This window comes from Coffea arabica, chromosome 11c, assembly GCF_036785885.1.
Source record: "Coffea arabica cultivar ET-39 chromosome 11c, Coffea Arabica ET-39 HiFi, whole genome shotgun sequence".
NCBI lineage: Eukaryota > Viridiplantae > Streptophyta > Magnoliopsida > Gentianales > Rubiaceae > Coffea > Coffea arabica.
Window position 1 is genome coordinate 9835932 of NC_092330.1, and position 20081 is coordinate 9856012.

Consider the following 20081-nt stretch of genomic DNA (forward strand, 5'->3'; position numbering starts at 1 on the left):
TTACATTTAATAGAGTTACAAAATAAGAAATTATACTAAGAATCACAAACCATCAGATCTGACCAATTGCATAAACTACTATATAAGTATTTATGCATGTTTATTCTCTCAGATCTGCCATCCAATTGGTTCATGTTCAAAATCAATATTGAGCTTTGATGAGAATATCTAAGAAATTTCAGATCTAATATATTGATATGAAAAAACTCTTCAATCTTAGAAAAATGATAAAAAATTAAACAAAACTTCCTTTAGAATAGCTTAGGAGAGAAGAAAACTTTTACTAATAAACACTAAGAAAGAGAAAACTCTCAGTAAAATAAGTTAGGGGAGACTTTATTAAATATAAAACAAAAATAGTTGAAGATAAAGCGAGATCTTGACCTGAAGATCTCTTTCCTATAGAGAAAAAACAGTGAAGAGAAGGTTGAGAGTAAAGCCATAAAGAGAAGGCAGCAAGAACGGGTTAGCTGAGAAAAAATCGAGCACTATTCTGAGTGGTAATTTATGTTATCCCAATTTATTTATATATGTTGGAGAAGCAATGGATTCATAGTAACTAGATTAATTTTGACTAAAAGTATATAAGTGAAATTGTAGTAAACTATTTATAAAGTAATGAAATTTAGATGGCAGCTGCCCGTTTGCCTCTCTAATAACCAAGGACTACCGAATTACTAATTGTTAATTGATAAGCACCCTTATAACAACCAATTACGTACTACTCCAAGAAATTGATCCTATGCAACTCCTAATGAATACTAGCATTGGACCTACCTAGTCAAACTACACAAAGAAACATTAGCATATTAAAGCAAACAAAATACTAAAAATTTGGTCTAATTTTTTCTATAGTTCTTGTTTCAAATTAAGGTTCTCAAACTTGGACATGCCCAACATTCACTTTAACTTCACAAATGCCTTCATAAAAATATCATCATCTTGTTTGTCAGGTACGCACAAATTGAATCTCAATCTCTATCTCAAACCAATTTACATGTGAAGTGATATTGGATGTCAGTATACTTATTGTGCGCGTGGAAAACTAGATACCTTGGATCATCACTTGAGTAAAAAAAAAAAAAAAACCATGAGTTTGAGTATTAGTAGTTGCAATATACCTAAGCATCCTCTCATATGCTTGTAAGTGTGGATTCTTCCTAAGTTTGCTAATCAAACCAAAATTCAAATTGATGTCTAGTCTTGTAGATGTCAAATATTTTCAAACTCCACACAAAAGTTTTGAATCCATAGATCCATCAGTGCCCTTCTCAGTTAACTTTAATTATATTTTTTTTGCCATAGTTAAAATTTGCTTTATTGTATTCATCTTAAACTTCTTCAAAATGTCAACTATATATATGTTTTTTTTTTGAAAAATAAAAATACCATGATTAGATGAAAAAAAAACCTCCACTTTGAGGAAATATGACATCACATGAGAAGAAGATCTAATGTATGAAATGTGCTTGCATAGACATCTCTAAAAACCAGAACAATAAAGTAAGCATTTCTAGTACATTATGCTATCAGGATTGTTTCAAATCATACAAAACCCTCTTCAACTTGTTTATCTTACCTTTTTTATTTAATTTGACAAAGCTTGCTAGCCGTACTAAATAGACCTGTAATATTCCAAAAACAATAATAATAAAGAGGGGCTTGTTTTGTAATTAAAATACTTGGAGAAAATTTTGTGAATTAAGAAAAATAACAAAATCGGAAATCTAGTAAATCCCATGATAGTTCAGTTAAGGAAACCCAACAAAATGAGAGAGAGAGAGAGATGAAGAAGAAAAAGAAGAAGAAACTCTCTAGGTAAAGAAACACACTATCAAAACAGTAGAGCTGGTTGTGAACAACAGGGGAGTAGGCTCAAAGATCAAACATCCAAAAAGAAAAGGGTAAAATACAAAATAACCCCCTATGGTAAATCTAATACACAGAAAAGCCCCTATAGCTTCAAAATATACAACGCGACATCCCGTACTTTGAAATCTCAAAAACTAAACCGATTAAACTTACCTCTTGGTGCTTAGGAAGCTAAGAAAGGTGAAAGTCTTAGGAGAAAAAGCTTGGTTCTTCATTGAGCAACAAATATTGGAAGGTATAAGATGATCCACTCCCTTCCTCTTTTTTAATCTTACTAAGTATGGTATAGAAGCTTTGAATCTTGGCATACTAGGGATGATTTTCTAGTTTTGGGTTATGTAGTGAAAATTTCAGCTAGGTTTGTATTTTTAACTTTGATTATTGATGTTTAGCTAGCGAATGTTGTTATTGAGCTTGGAAATGGAACTTGCGAAGTGATTAGTGGCATATTTATTACTTTTTATAGTTGAAAATTGCATTTCCAGCATTTAGTGGTGAATTTTAGTTCTGCCTTGTTTTTTGAATCAATTTGGGCTGTGAATTTCTCCATATTTTAGACTAAATCAGCTTTTGGACAAACCATGAAAGTTATAAGGATTTGAATTAAATTTCTACCTGCCAAATTTCAGATCAATTGGATCATTTTAGCTTATGATTTGGCCAGGTCACTCCTGACTGCACAAAACCTCTAATTTTCCTTACTTGTTTTTCATGTGCTTCTGACCGTCCATTTTTTATCCTGAAAATGTGAGAAATGGGTGTCGACGTCTTCATATAAAATGTAGGTCTATGTTTTAGCTTCGAAACGCCATAAAATTTACTTCGATCCGATATACCTAACTACAGTTATGATCAAAACATCGAAAGATGACAAATCTGCCGCTTATAATTTCTTCTTTAAACTGGTTTCCAACTTTGATATTTTGGTTTGTTTGGTTGGTTTTGAGACCTTTTAATAGATGTATGTTGTTGGTTATTGTGACGATTGGCAAAATTTGCTCATATTTTCTTAAAATTTCCTCTTATTTTGATTAAATTACTTTATAATATCTTTACTACTCATTTACTCCCTCAATAGTTGTAATGAATAAGAGATTTAAGAGTTTTACCTTTAGTTTTACAGTTCGGGTAAATTAGGGTTTTCACGTATTTTGGTAGTGTGATTAATTGTGGAGGTGTGTGTACTAAATTTGGTGGTTAAGAATGAGTTTTATATAAGAAAAAGTGTATGATTAGAAGTGATAATAATAAATTAGTGAATCATAAGTTAAAACACTAGTACGGGCGAGTTAATGAAAAATGGTTCGAACCGACGTGCACCGTTTGCTATCGATTGAATACATCATTTGAATGCTACTTTATTACCTTAATCTCCTTGCTTTTATTTCAGAAAAATCAACCTTAAAATATCCTTAAAGTGGCCGAAATTCTTGACCAAAATAAGAGAGAGAAAAGAAAATTTTGAGATTCAATCTTGTTGGGACAAGTGGCGGGAATCCAAGAGGTGTTTGACTAACAAACTTTCCTATCTACTTAACTTTGTTTTGGACCAAAATTCCTGCACTTTTTCTTTGTAAGGATCGAAGACAACCAAGTGGAAGAGATAAACAATGTAAAGATCACAAACGTAACAATAAGTAAATAAAAAGGAAAGAATTGCAAACCAATTAACTACCCAACTCCTCTTGAGCTTGTAGATTAATTGAAACAAGTTTTTTCAAATTGATGAATAACAATCACTCTTGTGTACAAAGGAAGGTTCACCTCCTCCTTACCCCGAACTCCACTCGGTCAAGTTAGGACGTTTTACTATCCCTCAAGACAACTCTCGCACAGCTACACTCATGAAATATTCACTCATAAATGAAAAGCTTACAATAAATCTCACACCACTAATACTGCAAATCTTCTTTGTAGAGTATTTTCTCACTAAAATCACTCTAGATCTTTTTGTATCTTCAGCGTGCAAAAGTTATTTGAAGATTCTGACCATACTGTATTTATAGGAGACCAAGAAAGTGCTTTATTAATGCTTCCAATGGATGGAAAGTAGCTGAATAGTCAACTAGCCGTTGGAGTATCGGACGTCCAGTACTCCTGTTTTTTGCGTCCGACAGCAGGCAGTGAGTTTGAGAAATTTTATTCAATTCTATCGGACGTTCGGTGCAAGCTCTTTGTGCGTCCGACAGCAAACAAAGAAATTTGAGAAATCATCTTGTTTCTATCGGAAGTCCGGTGGAGACATATTCAGCGTCCGAAGTTATGCAATGATTATCGGACGTCCGATCCAAGCGTCCGACAGCTTTTAGCAGCCTTTGTCCCTTTCAATTGCACTTGATCTTTGAATCTGATTTGCTTCACAACTGAAAATATTTCTTGAAGAGATATTAGTATTATCCATTGTTTTGTAAACATCAAAAGTTAGGGACCAATGTCAACATTCTCCCCCTTTTTAATGATGACAAAACAATGGATGGAAGAAAGAAAAGTTTGAGCATATGAGCATAAGCTCCCCCTCACTCATTGCATTCAAACTTATAATCTCAGAATAACTCCCCCTTATACATAGCATCCATTTCTCCCCCTTTTTATTATCATACAAATTCAGTAATATTAAAAAACATCAAGAAAAACTCAGTTCAAAACATCAAAAACATCAAAAGAGAATTACCAAAAAATGTTATGAATAAGAATCTCATTAATCTTACCAAAATCTCCTACTTGTTAGAGTTAGCATCATGTCTAACTATCCACATACATTTCATGTCGCTTCTCATATTCTGTCTCACATAACAATCACTTTTCATGTGACCTTTTTGACAACAAAAATTATACATAACCAAAGAGTTATTTACATGAACAGGTTTAATAAATCTTACTTGTCTTCTCTTATAAATAGCAAATTCATTTGCAGCAGAATTTATCTTCTTTTGATAAGTGTCAAAATGAGGTTTTGATTTATTACTTTGAAAACAGTCTTGTTTCTTATGTTGAAGCAACTGATTAAGATCATCCATTCTTTTTGTCAAACTCCCTTGTTCATTTTTTAACATTTCACAAATTCTTGTTTTTCTATCAAGCTCAAAGTGTAAAATAGTCTCACTCCTTTTTAAGAAATCACTTTCAGTTTTCAATCTTTTGTTTTCTTGAAAAAGACGTGCACTGTCCTGAAAAAGAAAACTAATTTTATGTTTTAATTCCTTGTTTCTAGTATAAGATTTTTTCAAACTATCATGCAATTTTATAATGAAAGATTCAAGATCATCATCACTTTCAAATTGAGAGTTAGAAGATGTTATCTCATCATCTCCAATGGTCATGAAAGCCAATTGAGCAGATTTTTCTTGCTCTTCAATTCCACTATCGGAGTTGCATTTATTCCATGTGAACTGGAAGTTGTTGAATCTTGATTTTCTTTCACCTTTTCTCTTCTTCATTGAACATTCATTCATGTAGTGTTCAAACTGGTCGCATTCAAAACATTATCAGTTTACTTTTTATTGTACTCTTGCTTTCTTTTGTTTCTTGTGTTGCTGAACTGATTTGGAAATGAGTTGCTGTTTCCTCCTTTTCTGATCCTTCGTTTGTTGAGGATTCTCTTGAAACTTTTTGCGATGAGAGCTAGATCACTATCATCAGCTTCCGCATCTTCTTCATCTAGGGAGACATAATCATCTACATTTCGAGATGCCATTAGAGCAATGCTTCTTCTTATTTTCGTATCCTCTTCCTCTTGCATTTTGCACTTAAGGTTCAACTCATAAGAGATTAGAGAATTAATAAGAGATTCCATAAGTAAGGAATTTGGATCTCTAGTTTCTTCAATGGCAGTCACTTTACTCTCCCAATCATTGGATAAGGCATTCAAAATTTTTCTGTTTTTCTCACATAGAGAGTATTCTTTTTCCAACACTTCTAAATCCTTAATGAGATTATTGAATTTACAATATATTTGATCAATATTTTCATGAGGTTCCATCTTAAACGACACATTTTTAGTAACTAAGATAGATTTCTTTTGTTCTCTAACATTCTCACTACCTTCATGAATTTCTTTCAATTTGTCCAAAATTTCTTTAGCTGACTTGCAACTCTTGACTCTAATAGATTCATTTGAGTTTAAAGTACAATATAACACATTCATGACTTTTGCGTTTAAAGTGAGATGAGCTCTATCCATAGCAGTCAGTTCACTTCTTGTTTTTGGTCTAGATCTATGAGTATTTTCATCTATAAGAGAGACATCATATGGACTTTCACTAATAATAAACCACAATTCAATATCGATAGATTGCAAAAAAATAATCATTCTTTTTTTCCAACTCACATAATTTGACCCATTAAACATAGGTGGTCTAATAACAGAATGTCTTTCGAAAAAATAGCATTATTGGTTGTCATTTTTACTCCCAAATCGATTGAGTTTAATCTCTAGGAGACCAAGTTTTGATACCAATTGTAAGGATCGAAGACAACCAAGTGAAAGAGATAAACAATGTAAAGATCACAAACGTAACAATAAGTAAATAAAAAGGAAAGAATTGCAAATCAATTAACTACTCAACTCCTCTTGAGCTTGTAGATTAATTGAAACAACCTTCTTCAAGTTGATGAATAACAATCACTCTTGTGTACAAAGGAACGTTCACCTCCTCCTTGCCCCGAACTCCACTCGGTCAAATTAGGACGTTTTACTATCCCTCAGGACAACCCTCGCAGAGCTACACTCATGAAGTATTCACTCACAAATGAAAAGCTTATAATGAATCTCACACCACTAAAACTACAAATTTTTCTTGTAAAGTATTTTCTCATTAAAATTACTATAGATCTTTTGTTTCTTCAGTGTGCAAAAGTTATTTGAAGATTCTGATCATACTCTATTTATAGGAGACTAAGAAAGTGCTTCATTAATACTTTCAACGGATAGAAAGTAGCTGAACAATCAACTAGTCGTTGGAGTATCGGACGTCCGGTACTCTTGTTTTTTGCGTCCGACAGCAGGCAGTGAGTTTGAGAAATTGTATTCAATTCTATCGGACGTCCGGTGCAAGCTCTTTGTGCGTCCGACAACAAACAAAGAGATTTGAGAAATCATCTTGTTTCTATCGGACGTTCGGTGGAGACATATTCAGCATCCGAAGTTACGCAATGATTATCGGACGTCCGATCTAAGCGTCCGACAGCTTTCAGCAGCCTTTGTCCCTTTCAATTGCACTTGATCTTTGAATCTAATTTGCTTCGTAATTGAAAATATTTCTTGAAGAGATATTAGTATTATCTATTGTTTTGTAAACATCAAAAGTTAGGGACTAAGGTCAACATTCTTCATCTTGGCAGAGCTTGAGAAGAGTGTAGACAGTGGAATTTCAATTAATTCTTAGAATTACCATTGATTTATAAATTATTTTTGTGGCTTATTTCTATCCATTCAGGTATTGCCGTATGTCATGTACACTTGAAAAAATTGGTTATTAAATGGCCAATTATACTTTGTCACGTGTCAAGTCGAGGTGTTTCAATCAATTGAAATTACTGGGATGTTTCCGCCAACCAAATCATATCATATCACATGTATATTGGATAGACATCTAAATATCTATTTCTTGTTAAAGAGATAATATTTAGAGTTGTTTAATTTGTATGTATTTCTTATATACGGCAATAGCTTGTCCAATCAAATGGCACCACGTCACGTGTTTGGCTAATCAAGGAATTACTTATTGGTATTATTTCTTTATTAGTAAATACAAAATGAAGAGATAATATTTAAGTGCACAGTCCTAATATGACTGCACGTCTTGCAAGACAAGTAAAGTGGTATACAAGTCTTTAACCTCTACCTCATACCACAGTTATAAATAGGGGTCTCTCTACCAAATCAGGGGACAGACACCAAGAGGCATCTCATACGTTCAAATACTGAAGTTCCGAGCTACAAAGGTCTGGATCTTCAAACTCTCCAAATCTCCCATATATCAAGAGTTAAGTCTATAAATATCATCCAAGTTCTTCAAATCTTCCATCTCAAGATTTGAAGGAATCGGTGGTGGATCCAGGAACAAGTTACGAAGCCCTTGGATTGGTGTTCGAGGAGGAGAATCGAAGGAAACTCTCTACAAGTTCGAGAAAATTTCAGAGATTGTACACACATATTTTCCTAAATTTATATATTACATATTTGTCGTGTATTTCCTTTTTCCTTGTCATTTTGCAGACTTAAAATTTTAATCACGTACAAATTTTTGGCATCCCCGATGGGACCATCTTTGCCTTCCATCTCTTCTCTTCGAATATTCAACTACATACATCATCAATGACACCAAAGAGCAATAAAACCATAATTGCACGTTCCAATGCTACTGATGCTAAGCCTGTTCAGGAAGCTGCACATGTTGCTACCAATACCCGCACTATTGGTCCTTTGACAAGGAGTATGACGAGAGCCTCCACCCAAAGTAGCATGGAAGTTCCATCGGCGTCAACTCCCGTCTTTGGTTCAACATCACCAATGAGCTATTCTTCCATGATGGGGATCGAAGACGTTTCTGCCTTGATTGAGAAGGCTCTTGCCATGCTCGAACTTGGATCCAAATCCAAATTTTCTAAGCATGATAATGATTCATCAAGCACTGGATCAGCCTCTTCCTATGAAACTCTTCAATCAAAATTTTTTATTAAAGATCCCGCTGTCTCTTCTGCTGCAATACCTGCTATGATGACAAACACTTTAAGTCTCGAAGAACAAGTTTCGAACATGTCCAAAGTGATGGAAACCATGATGAAACACATCAAAGATCAAGATACTCTTATCGCTCAATTGCTCACCCAAAAAGATCACGTTCCTGAAAGAAATCATGTGAACCCTAAGGAGCATCAAGAGCGTGAAATTCTCTCCTCTAAAGGTGAGGACAATGTGAAAGAAGTATATGTGACTGCCGAGAGAACTATTCACGTAGAACAACTGAAGAAACTTGTTGAAAACGTGATTAAAGACAAAAAGGAGGGTGGTTCAAAGTCAACCTTTACCTACTCCAAGCCTTACACTGCTAGAATTGACAACCTAGCAATGCCTGCTGGATATCAACCACCTAAGTTTCAACAGTTCGATGGAAAAGGCAGTTCAAAACAACATGTGACCCATTTTATTGAAACCTGCAATAATGCTGGAACATATGGTGACCTGCTAGTCAAACAGTTTGTTCAATCCTTGAAAGGCAATGTATTTGATTGGTACACTGATCTCACACTAGGATCCATTGACAGTTGGGAACAGCTGGAGCAAGAGTTCTTGAATCGCTTCTACAGCCCTAGAAGAACTGTTACTATATTGGAATTGACTAACACTCGCCAATGGAAGGATGAACGTGTAGTCAACTACATCGATAGGTGGAGAAGTCTGAGTCTTAACTGTAAAGATAGACTATCTGAACCCTCTGCCATATAAATGTGCATCAGAGGAATACATTGGAGCTTAAGTTATATTCTACAAGGTATACGTCCAAACACATTTGAAGAATTAGCTACTTGCGCTCATGATATGGAACTAAACATCACGACCAATGCAACTAATGGGTTTCCCATTCAAATTTCGTGAGTGCAGCCGTCTTGTCAAAGCCATGAGAGACAAAAAAATAAAAAAAGGGGGCAAACTCCCTTCAAAACTCAATAATAAAGAGTCCATGATAATAAACACGGCTCCCATAAAGATTGCTATCAAGGTGAGTCGAAAGGTCACCGTAAAGCTAGACTTCTCCCAAAATAAGTCAGTAAGAAGACCCACTCTAAAAGAGATGCAAGAAAAGGAATACCCGTTTTTTGAATCTAATTTACAAGGGATGTTTAATGATTTTTTCAAGGAGAACCTCCTTGAACTTCCCGAAATGAAGTGCCCAGAGGAAGTCGATCGAGTCAATGATCCAAATTATTGTTGTTATCATCGCCTAATTGGCCATCATCTCACAAAATGCTTTGTCTTTAAAGACAAAATTATGGAATTAGCCCGTCAAGGAAAAATTCTCCTCGATGGGAATAAAATATCGGCAAACCAAACAACAATAATGTTTGGATCTGTGTGTTGTCCGATAGAAGTTTCATCCACATCAAGCAATGCTCTGTCTGCAATAGGGGAACTTGAAAAATCTTCAATTGAAGATGTTATTGAAGATGACAATGAAGGATGAACTTTAGTCACTTGAAAGGGGATTTACAAGCCAAAAAATAAAGAAGTACATCTTTTCGAAAAGCATTTGTTCGACAAAAGCTAAAGTGACAATGAAACAATGAAATGCAACAAAGAAACAAAAAGGAGTGGCCGTAACACCAGTCTCTTCAAGTCATCTGTTCCTTCAAGAGGTTCGACAACCTGTGACACTGAGAAAATTTATGCCCAAGGGGTATTTAAGTGACGATGATGACAATTCTACTTCTTGTCATGTCATCAAGGCTAAAAATTTTCAAGTCACACAAATTAGCATTTTTTTTAACAACTTAATTTCTTATTATAAAGGCTTGAAACCATGCGTACACAAGAAAAAGCAGACGAGACAACAGCTATGAGTGTCCCACCACCCGTCTACGAAACGTTGGAAGCCCAACCTATCCATCCTAAGGCTCCCCCTGACTAACCGGGGTAGGTCGGCAAAAGCAGTAAAGACCTGCCTTGCCTCAGAATCGACTCCATAATTTGCTAGACGATCAGCCGGTGAATTCGTTTCCTTATAACAATGCGTGACGGATTGAAAACAGTGACGAAATTGGAGGAGATTATCCATCTCTCTCTGCAACTGCCATAGGCATGCACTATCCCCCTGCACGATCCGAATCAACGTCAACGAGTCCGCCTCAACATGTAACTGTTGGAACCCTCGAACCATACAATGCTTTATTCCCACAAGCAGTCCGCGCAACTCTGCATGCAGGCTACTCATCGTACCAAAAAACTCTGAATAGCCGAAGACAAAATTCCCATGACAGTCCCGCACCACCCCACCCCCTCCACTCTTCCCTGAGTTCTCCCGAGAACACCCATCGGAGTTCAACTTCCACCCCTTAGCGGCGGAATCCAGCGAACGGGCTGAATACTCACTCGCGTTCGACATAACACTATCTCTCGAAGTAACTCTTCCCACGAGGATATAGACCTCATCCATGGGAAGCGGGTCTGCAGGAGCTCGCCCAGTAACTAAACGATCCGATTCACAGTTGCCCTAATCTTCAGTCGTTGTCCTTCAAACACACCCCTATTCCGCGCTCTCCATAATTCCCAGCAGACCACTGCTGGGAGGATCCTATATAAACATTTCAAGACCTTTGTGTTACCGCTCCATATCCATCAAAGCCAAATCATATGCCGCGCCATATGTACCGCCTCTATTTCCCCCGGACGTATCTCAAAGTGACGCCAGACTCGTTTTGCCCCCTCTCCAGCACAAAAAATGTGATCCAAGTCCTCCACCCTAGGTTCTTGGCAACACCAGTAGCGAGAAGGGCCCTGAACCCTAGCACCCCTCAGTCTGTCCATGGTGGGGAGCCTGTCCTGCAATAACCGCAGCATGAAGAAAGAGATTTTAAGGGGAACACACTGGTGCCAGATGGCTGCCACACTCCATGATCTGTGGCCACCCTGTCGGACCAGGAAATAAGCTGATGCCGTGGAGAAACTATCAGATGGTGTCAAAGCCCAAACCATTCTATCAGGACCTTGAAAGATTGGTGGGTCCATAGCTAGGACGCGCGCCACCAAACCTGCATCCAAATACTGATTAAGCATGACAATGTTCCAAGCCCTACGGTCAACAAAATCAGCAACCAGGTGGTCATGGAAGATCTCCACCTTTTGACATAACGCCCCAGTCCCCAACCAATTATCATGCCAAAAATTCATCAAGCCCGCATTAACGATCCAACTGATGCTGTCCTCCGCCACTTGCTATACTGAACTCATTCTCTTCCACGTGAGGGATCCCCGTTGGCTTGCCTCCGCCAGGCAAGGATGTAAACCGGCACAATATTTACCTGCCATGAACTCTGCCCAGAGTGACTTCTGTTGCCTGAAATTTCACTAAAGCTTAACAGAGAACGAGTCGTGCACATCTTTCAGCCCACACAAACCGATACCTCCCTCCTCTCGCGGTCTACATAATGCCTCCCACCGAATCCAGTGAAACTTAGTCCCAAAGTCAGACGTCCCTCACAGGAAATCAGCGAACACCCTTTCCAATGCCACAATGACCCCCTTTGGTGGAAAAGCGGCTATGAGTAAGTGTACGGGCATTGAGGCTAACATGCTCTTAATTAGCACCACCCGACCTCCTATAGATAAAAGTTTATGCTTCCATGATAAGATCCGAGCCACCACCGCATTGTAAACATCCGCAAAGTAGATCTTCTTCCTCCGTCCCATGTACAAAGAACATCCAAGGTACCTTACCGGAAACGCCTGCCTCTGAAACCCTAGCACCTGGCCAATCATTGCTGCCTTCGGAGCCAGAAACCTTGGATGAGTCAAGAAGCAACTCTTCTGTGAATTGATCGGCTGTCCCGATGTCATACTATACTCTTCCAGGACCCTCTTAATCAGAGTTAAAGAGGACCGCGCACCACTAGAGAAAATGATAACATCATCGGCGTACGCCAAGTGCGTTACAACAGGGCACCGAGGAGGAACCTTAAAAGGAACAAACTGTCGCTCAGTGGCCACCGTATTCAAGGCTCGAGATAGCACCTCAGCGCCGAGGACAAATAAGGCCGGTGAGATGGGATCCCCTTGCCGGAGACCCCGTGATGACTTAAAGAATCCTTGAGGTGCGCCATTGACCAAAATCGAGAACCAGACGTTAGAAACCAGGTGCCAGATCATATCAATCCAGGTCTCAGAGAACCCAAAGCAGCAAAGAACTTGTAGCAGAAACGGCCACGAGACTCTATCGTACGCCTTCATCATGTCCAACTTAATCACCACGTTCCCACCCCGATTAGACCTCGTAATGTCTGACACCAACTCCTGAGCAAGTAAAATGTTATCCGCAATCTGTCTCCCTTTCACAAATTCACTCTGCTGTGGAGATATGAGACGGGGCAATATCTTAGCTAGTCTCTCCGAAAGAAGTTTTGAAATGATCTTATTAGCGAAATTACAGAGACTAATAGGCCTAAATTGAGTGAAATCCTGAGGGTGTTCCACCTTAGGCAGTAGCACAATCGATGTTGCCGTGATGCTCCTAGGGATTTCGATCCCACAGAAAAAGCTTACCACTGCCCGATACACATCCATGGCAACCACCTCCCACGTAAAAGTGAAGAACTTCCCCGTAAACCCATCCGGCCCTGCCACACTCCTTATCTAGGGCAAACACTATGTCCTTAACCTCTTCGAGCCGCGGGATCTCTGTTAGTGCAGCGTTGTCTTGGGCAGTTACTAAACTCGGAATGTTTTCCAACAAACCATTTGCTGGGATAACTGTCTCCACCGTGAAAAGCTCCTGGAAGAAACTAACCGCCGCTTCACCAATCTGCGACTCCTCGTCGAGCCACTCTCCGTTGACCTCCTCACTCGATGAATCACTGACCGACGTCTTCTTTCTGCCACTAATGAATGGAAAAACTTCGAGTTTCTATCCCCATCTTGAAGCCACTTTGCACGTGCCTTCTGCCTCCAGAAGCCCTCCTCGATCGAAAGAGCTCGACGCAATCGTGCCTAGGCTTGATGTAGTTCACACCGCAAGGCATCCGACGGATCTAAGTCATACTTTGTCTCTATATCCACCAAATCGCGCTCAGCGCCCCGGACTGTCTCAAAAATATCTCCAAACGAAAGTTTAGACCATTGCCTCAGTACCTGTTTCATACCCCTCAGCTTTGCTGCCAATACCTACATAGGAGACCCACCCATCGGCTGTGCCCAGCATTCACGAACCACCCCCAACAAGTCCTTATGCATGGTCCAAATATTCAAAAATCGAAAAGGCCTGGGTTTATTGTCCAGACGCGTTACCACAGATAACAGTAATGGAGCGTGATCCGATGGATCCCTACCCAAGTGTTGAATTGTGACCTGGTGGTGCATCCCCAATGCTGTCCCATTAAATAGGAGTCTATCCAGGCATTTCCAAATCCGAGCTGGGCCCAGACGATTATTGCACCAGGTATACCTTGACCCTGAGAACCCTGCATCCACCATTCCTGCTTCGGACATGAAATTGAGGAAGTCCACACCCTCCGAATGTCTAAATGGCAGGCCCTCCTCTTTTCCTCACCATTTGTGATCAGATTAAAGTCCCCCACTAAGAACCACGGAGACGACCCTAGGTTATCTCTTAATAAGTTATGCCATAAAATCTCCCTTTCGTGTCCCGTACACTTAGCATGAATACAAGACAAATGAATAGGGGTAGGAAATAAATGAGAGCGCACCTGGATTGTCAGATGCTGTGACAACTCCCCGATACACTGACAAGTAAACAGAGACTGATAAAACACCTAAACGAAACCCCCCTGATTAGAGAGGTAGTAGTCCATCCCCAATTTTAGTCTAATGGCAGTGTGGTTGTCCAAACCCGTCTTAGGCTCAACAACCACTACTAATTGTAAAGAGTGCAATTTGATTAACTTTCTTAGATGTGATAGATTAGGGGTACGAGCCACCCCCTTTATATTCCAAAAAAGCACCTTAATCATAAGATAACATAGAAAAGGAAATTGATGAAGCAGCACCCCTAGGTCATAGGGTCCTATCTGAGGAAAAACCAGCACGAATGCCGCGCCCTTAGCCAAAAACGCCTTCCCCAACCCATCTACCTCTTGTTCAAAATTGCTAGAAGATACCACCGGGTCAAGGTGCAACACGGCCACCGGTGATGATCCCTCTTGAATCCGCACCTCAACGCCCCCGCCCCTAGGTGATAAGTTTCCAACCTGTCGCTGCACCGCTGCCACTTCATCCGCCACCCCATCTCCTTCCTCAAGCCTACACGTCCACACCTCCTCCTGTTCCATCACTTCCCTCCTAGCCCTTACCGATCCCATAGAGCCGTCATCTTTCCCAATCAGTCCCAACATACGCCCCACACCCATACCCGCTACTAAGCCAGTAGCCATCTCCGAGCAACCCATCTCCAACGCTTGAAGCATGGCAGGCTGCTGCCCCACCCCTTTGGCCTGCAGCTGGTACTCCTCTTGCTGAAGCGTCGCCTCCTCTCCTAGCGAAACCTTCTGCTGCAACTCCTCCACCCCATGCTACTGACTTCCAGCCGTCCCCTCAACCAGTATGGAGGACCGCACTGCCGGACCATTGGGAGTGTCTGCTGGGCCCTTTAGCAAGCCCTGCTGCTGCACCTCCTCCTTCTCTCGCCGCTGTGCTCCAGCCGCCCCCTCAGCCAGCGCGTAGGACCTCTCTTCCTGCCCCCGCTGCACATCCCCCAGTTTGGCCCGTTGCCCAGAAGAGTGACGCATCTCCGGATGCAAAACATGGCAATTGTTCTCGCCATGACCCTGGCGACAGCAGTGAGTGCAGTACTGGGGTAAATTCTCTACCACTAGTTCCTGCCAAAAACCAGCACTGTCTCCATTTCCAATCCATATACGCGATGGTAAAGTTCTCAACAGGTCCAAAAGCACTGAATTTGAGAAAAAACTCAAAATTGATGATAAATCACCAGTAAATTGTACAACGACTATAATTTTTTATGATAATAATTTAATAGTTGGTTTTAAAACCCACAATTGACATTTGTTTATTAGTGCATATGTCCGAGAACAGAAGATGAATCGGATACTCATAGATGGGGGATCTGCTATCAATATCATGCCGTACGTGCTATGAAAGAATTAGAAATTTCAAGCAATGAGCTCTCCCAGAGCCGTCTCATGATCCAAGAATTTAACCAAGGGAGACAAAGAGAAATTGGCCTCATAAGGTTTGAATTGCTCATTGGTGAGTTGTCTTCAAGTGTGTTATTCCATATTATTGACGCCAAAACCTCTTATAACATGCTTTTGAGAAGACCCTGGATTCATGAGAATGAAATTATACCGTCTACTCTTCATCAATATTTCAAATATTATTGAAACGGTATAGTTAAAAATGTTGGTGCCGATGATAACCTTTCACTGAGACCGAGATTCACTTTACTGACGCTAAATTTTATCTTTAAAAAGAAGCAAAAAGAAAAGAATCAGTAAGGAAAGAAAGTCAAGATTCCAAAATACCCATTTTGCGTTATATTCCAAAATCAAAGAGAGAAAAAGGTCAGTCTTCTTTTATTAGGAATTACGCATTAAATGTTCCGCTCACTAAAATAGAGCCTATTAAAAGTGAAAAAGCAAACTTGCAAGGGTTTGTCCATCCCAAAAAAGAACCTGCAGTAGAACATTACTCACTACCAATTAATCGGACTTAAGAAGATTTTGATCCAAACGCATATAGACTTCTTGTTAAGGTAGGTTGTAACCCAAATGAGAAGAGTGCGTTGGGCAAACTTCCTCCTGAAGTGATTGGCGAGAAGACTCATGAATTGATACCTACATAGAAAATGTTGAAAGAAAAAGGCTATAATGTCGAAAATTCATCGATGTCCTGTTCGTATAATGATCAAAAGGGCAAGTTGTAATTATGTGAACGAAGAAATGGAGGTTACAAATCGAAAGAGGTTCGTTTTCGATAGATTGGGAAATAAATCAATGCGCACTTCTGTATTTGATAGACTGGGCCTACAATCGAAGAATTTGAAACCGCTCGTCCATGAGAGATTAGGCATTAAAAAACAAGAGTACCAAGTTGTCAAGGAAGAAATCTTACTCCAATAAAGAAGAATGTTCTGAGAAAACGAGTTTTCAATTTCTTTATGCATTATGAAAACTTGTTTAACGTAAAGATCGAAATCATCTTTGAAGAACAGGGTCAAGAGAGTATTGCTTCCTGCCATCATATTACGATCAGTAATCCTGAAGAAGAAGAAGAAGATGCAGATGACGCTCCTACTGAATTTGAACAAGGAGTAAAAAATACAGTCGATATGTTAAAAAAAATTAACCTTGGCACAAGTGACGACTCTCGCCCAATTTATTTAAGTTCTTGTATGACTCCTGAAGAAGAGAAAGAGTATGTTGATTTGCTGCTCGAATTCAAAGATGTCTTTGCCTGAAATTACTCAGAAATGCCTGGTTTGGATCCAAGGATCGCTGTCCATAATTTGTCTATCAAGCGAGAAACAAAACCTGTCAAACAAACTCAAAGACGCTTTTGATCCGAATTGATTCCTTTGATAAAAAATGAGATAAATAGGTTGATTGAAACTGGATTCATACGAGAAGTGAAATATCCAACATGGATTTCAAGAACTGCCCCTGTGAGGAAGAAGAATGGGCAAATCCGAATTTGTGTTGATTTTCGATATTTAAATGAGGTTTGTCCCAAAAATGATTTTTCACTCCCCATCACAGAATTGACAGTAGATGCTACAACAGGACATGAAGTACTATCCTTTCTCAATAGATCTTCTAGCTACAATCAAATACGTATAGCAGCCAAAGATGAGGAGCTCACTGCCTTTTGCACTCTTAAGGGAATTTATTGCTACAAGGTGATATCGTTTGACTTAAAAAATGTTGGAGCAACATATCAGAGGGTAATGCAAAGAATTTTTGATGATATGCTCTATAAAAATGTGGAGTGTTACGTTGATGATCTTGTGGTAAAATCAAAGAAGCGAGAAGATCATATTCAAGACCTTCGAAGAATTTTGTAACGCCTTCGGAGATACCAACTAAAGATGAATCCTTTGAAGTGCGCATTCAGAATAACTTCTGGCAAGTTTCTCGGTTTCATCGTTCATCAACGAAGAATAAAGGTCGATCGATCTAAAATTGATGCCATTGTGAACATGCTTGAACCGCGAAATATCCATAAATTAAAGAGCTTTCAAGGAAAATTGACTTACATCCGGAGGTTCATCTCTAATTTGGCTGGACGATACCAACCTTTCAGTGTACTGATAAAAAAAGGGGTATTTTTCTAGTGGGATGAAACTTGTAGAAATGCTTTTACAAGCATTAAAACGTACCTCATGAATCCCCCTGTATTAGTTGCGCCAATTTTAGATAAACCATTGATTCTCTATATTTCTGCTCAATAAAGGTTGGTTGGGGCCTTACTTACTCAGGAAAATGATGAAGGTAAGGAGAATGCGCTGTATTATTTGAGTCGGATGATGCCATCTAATGAGTTGAATTATTCACTCGTCGAGAAGTTGTGTTTGGCGTTTATATTTGCTATTCAGATGTTGAAATATTATTTTCAAGCACACACTGTTCGACTCATATCCAAGTATAATCCCATTAAGTATGTCATGGCAAAACCTGTACTGTCTGACCGGCTTGCGAGATGGTGCCTTCAGTTTCAACAATTTGAAATTATTTATATACCTGCGAAGGCTGTCAAAGGACAAATATTGACAGATTTTCTAGCCGATCATCCCATACCTGTCGAGTGGGAGTTGACTGATGAACTCCCCGATGAAGAAATGTTTATCGTCGAATCTCTGTGGTCGATGTATTTCGATAGAGCTGCTTACCGCGATGGAGCTGGTGCGGGAATTATCTTTTATACTTTTGAAGCAGCTATATTGTCGTATTCTTTCACTTTAACGTGTCGGTGTTCAAATAATGTGGCCGAATATCAGACATTAATTCTCGGTCTCGAAACGGCTGTAGACATGAAGCAGTTGCATCTTAGAGTCTATGGTGATTCAAAATTAGTGATAAATCAACTTCTTTGTATTTATGATGTCAAGAAACCTGAATTGATCCCATATTATAAGTATGTAAGACAACTCATGGGATATCTAGACAATATCACTATAGAACATATCTCCAAAAAATTCAACCAATAAGCTGACTTTTTGGCAATATTGGCATCTATGATCACTCTACCTTTTCATCGAAATCGAATTTCAATATATCAAAATTGGGTCATACTTCCGATATTTGATGAAGGAAATAATAGTGGGGAGGAAAATGCTTATCACATTTTTGTCCATGAAATTGAAAAAGAGGATTGACATCATCTTATCATGGATTACTTTAATCATGGAAAGTTACCAGAAGACCCCAAGAAAAGGTTTGATATACGTCGTCGAGCTCCACGCTTCATTTACTACAAAGGGACGCTTTATCGAAGGTCATTTGATGGAGTGTTTCTATGATGTCTTGAAGAAGATGAGACCATGCAAGCAATGGAGGAGGCTCATTCTGGGATATGTGATGCTCATCAATCTGGTCCGAAATTACACTTTCGCATTAAAAAATTGGGATACTATTAGCCAACGATGGTGAAGGACTGCATCGATTTTACTAGAAAATGTCAATCTTGTCAATTCCATGGCAATTTCATCTATCAACCTCCTGAACCATTGCACCCAACTGTGGTTTATTGGCCATTCGATGCTTGGAGTTTGGATATAGTTGGACCGCTTCTAAAATCTTTTGGCGGATACATTTTTTATTTTGACAGCGATAGATTACTTCTCAAAGTAGGCAGAACCAATTTATCTAAGAGAGGTCAAAAAGAAAAATGTAGTTGATTTCATTCATTTGCACATCATTTATCGATATGCAGTCTCACGTTATATCATCACCGATAATGGTAAATCTTTTTGCAATATAGAAATGAATAAACTTTGCAAAAAATTTCATTTCAAATAATACAACTCTTCCATGTACTATACTGCTGCAAATGGACTCGTTGAAACATTCAACAAGACATTATTTAATATATTGAAGAAAATCATCGATAAATCGAAAAGGGATTGACATCTTCAGATTGGAGAAACTCTTTGGGCATATTGTAGACACCAAATTTTTGATTTTTCAAACTTTATTTGATTTTAGCTTTATTTGTTTCAATTTTAGGTTTATTTTATTTTATTTTTTTATTATTTATTTTTGTCTTCATAATAAATTTCAGCAAAAAAGGAAAAAAAGAAGAAAAGAGAAAAAGAAAGAAAAAGAAGAAAAAAGAAAATTAGTAAAAAATGGCAAGGGGGAGGCATGCATTGGGACAAGTGTCCCTTTGTATTTTGGACAACACAACACCTAAGAGATTAGGTGTCTTGACACTTGGGGGCTTAAGGAATTTTGAAAAGAAAAATCAAAGAAAAAAGAAGAATGGGATGGCCGGCTAGGGGGGATAAAGGAAAAACAGAGAGCAGAAA

General features: G+C 38.7%; 2 protein-coding genes across 2 annotated transcripts; one reads left to right on the forward strand and one right to left on the reverse strand.

Annotated features, from left to right (window-relative positions):
- Positions 1 to 11206: 11206 nt before the first annotated feature.
- On the reverse strand, positions 11207 to 14970 carry LOC113715903 (uncharacterized). The gene is made up of 6 exons (XM_027240207.2): positions 14620 to 14970; positions 13593 to 13744; positions 13319 to 13455; positions 12069 to 13200; positions 11810 to 11924; positions 11207 to 11707 (listed from the first exon to the last, which is right to left on the reverse strand). Exons 1-6 carry the CDS (start codon positions 14968 to 14970, stop codon positions 11207 to 11209), a joined length of 2388 nt encoding a protein of 795 aa, XP_027096008.1.
- A 1527-nt stretch (positions 14971 to 16497) lies between these two features.
- On the forward strand, positions 16498 to 18761 carry LOC140016464 (uncharacterized). Its single transcript, XM_072069987.1, has 3 exons — positions 16498 to 16503; positions 16746 to 16868; positions 18033 to 18761. Exons 1-3 carry the CDS (start codon positions 16498 to 16500, stop codon positions 18759 to 18761), a joined length of 858 nt encoding a protein of 285 aa, XP_071926088.1.
- The last annotated feature ends 1320 nt before the right edge of the window (positions 18762 to 20081 follow it).

Coding starts and splice junctions, on each gene's coding strand:
- LOC140016464 (XM_072069987.1), top strand. Junction 16,869..18,032: donor CTACTGAATTTGAACAAGGA/GTAAAAAATACA, acceptor TTACTTACTCAG/GAAAATGATGAAGGTAAGGA.
- LOC113715903 (XM_027240207.2), bottom strand. CDS start 14,970: ATGGCTACTGGCTTAGTAGCGGGTATGGGTGTGGGGCGTATGTTGGGA. Junction 13,456..13,592: donor GATCCGTCGGATGCCTTGCG/GTGTGAACTACA, acceptor CATTAGTGGCAG/AAAGAAGACGTCGGTCAGTG. Junction 13,201..13,318: donor GACAGTTATCCCAGCAAATG/GTTTGTTGGAAA, acceptor GGAGTGTGGCAG/GGCCGGATGGGTTTACGGGG.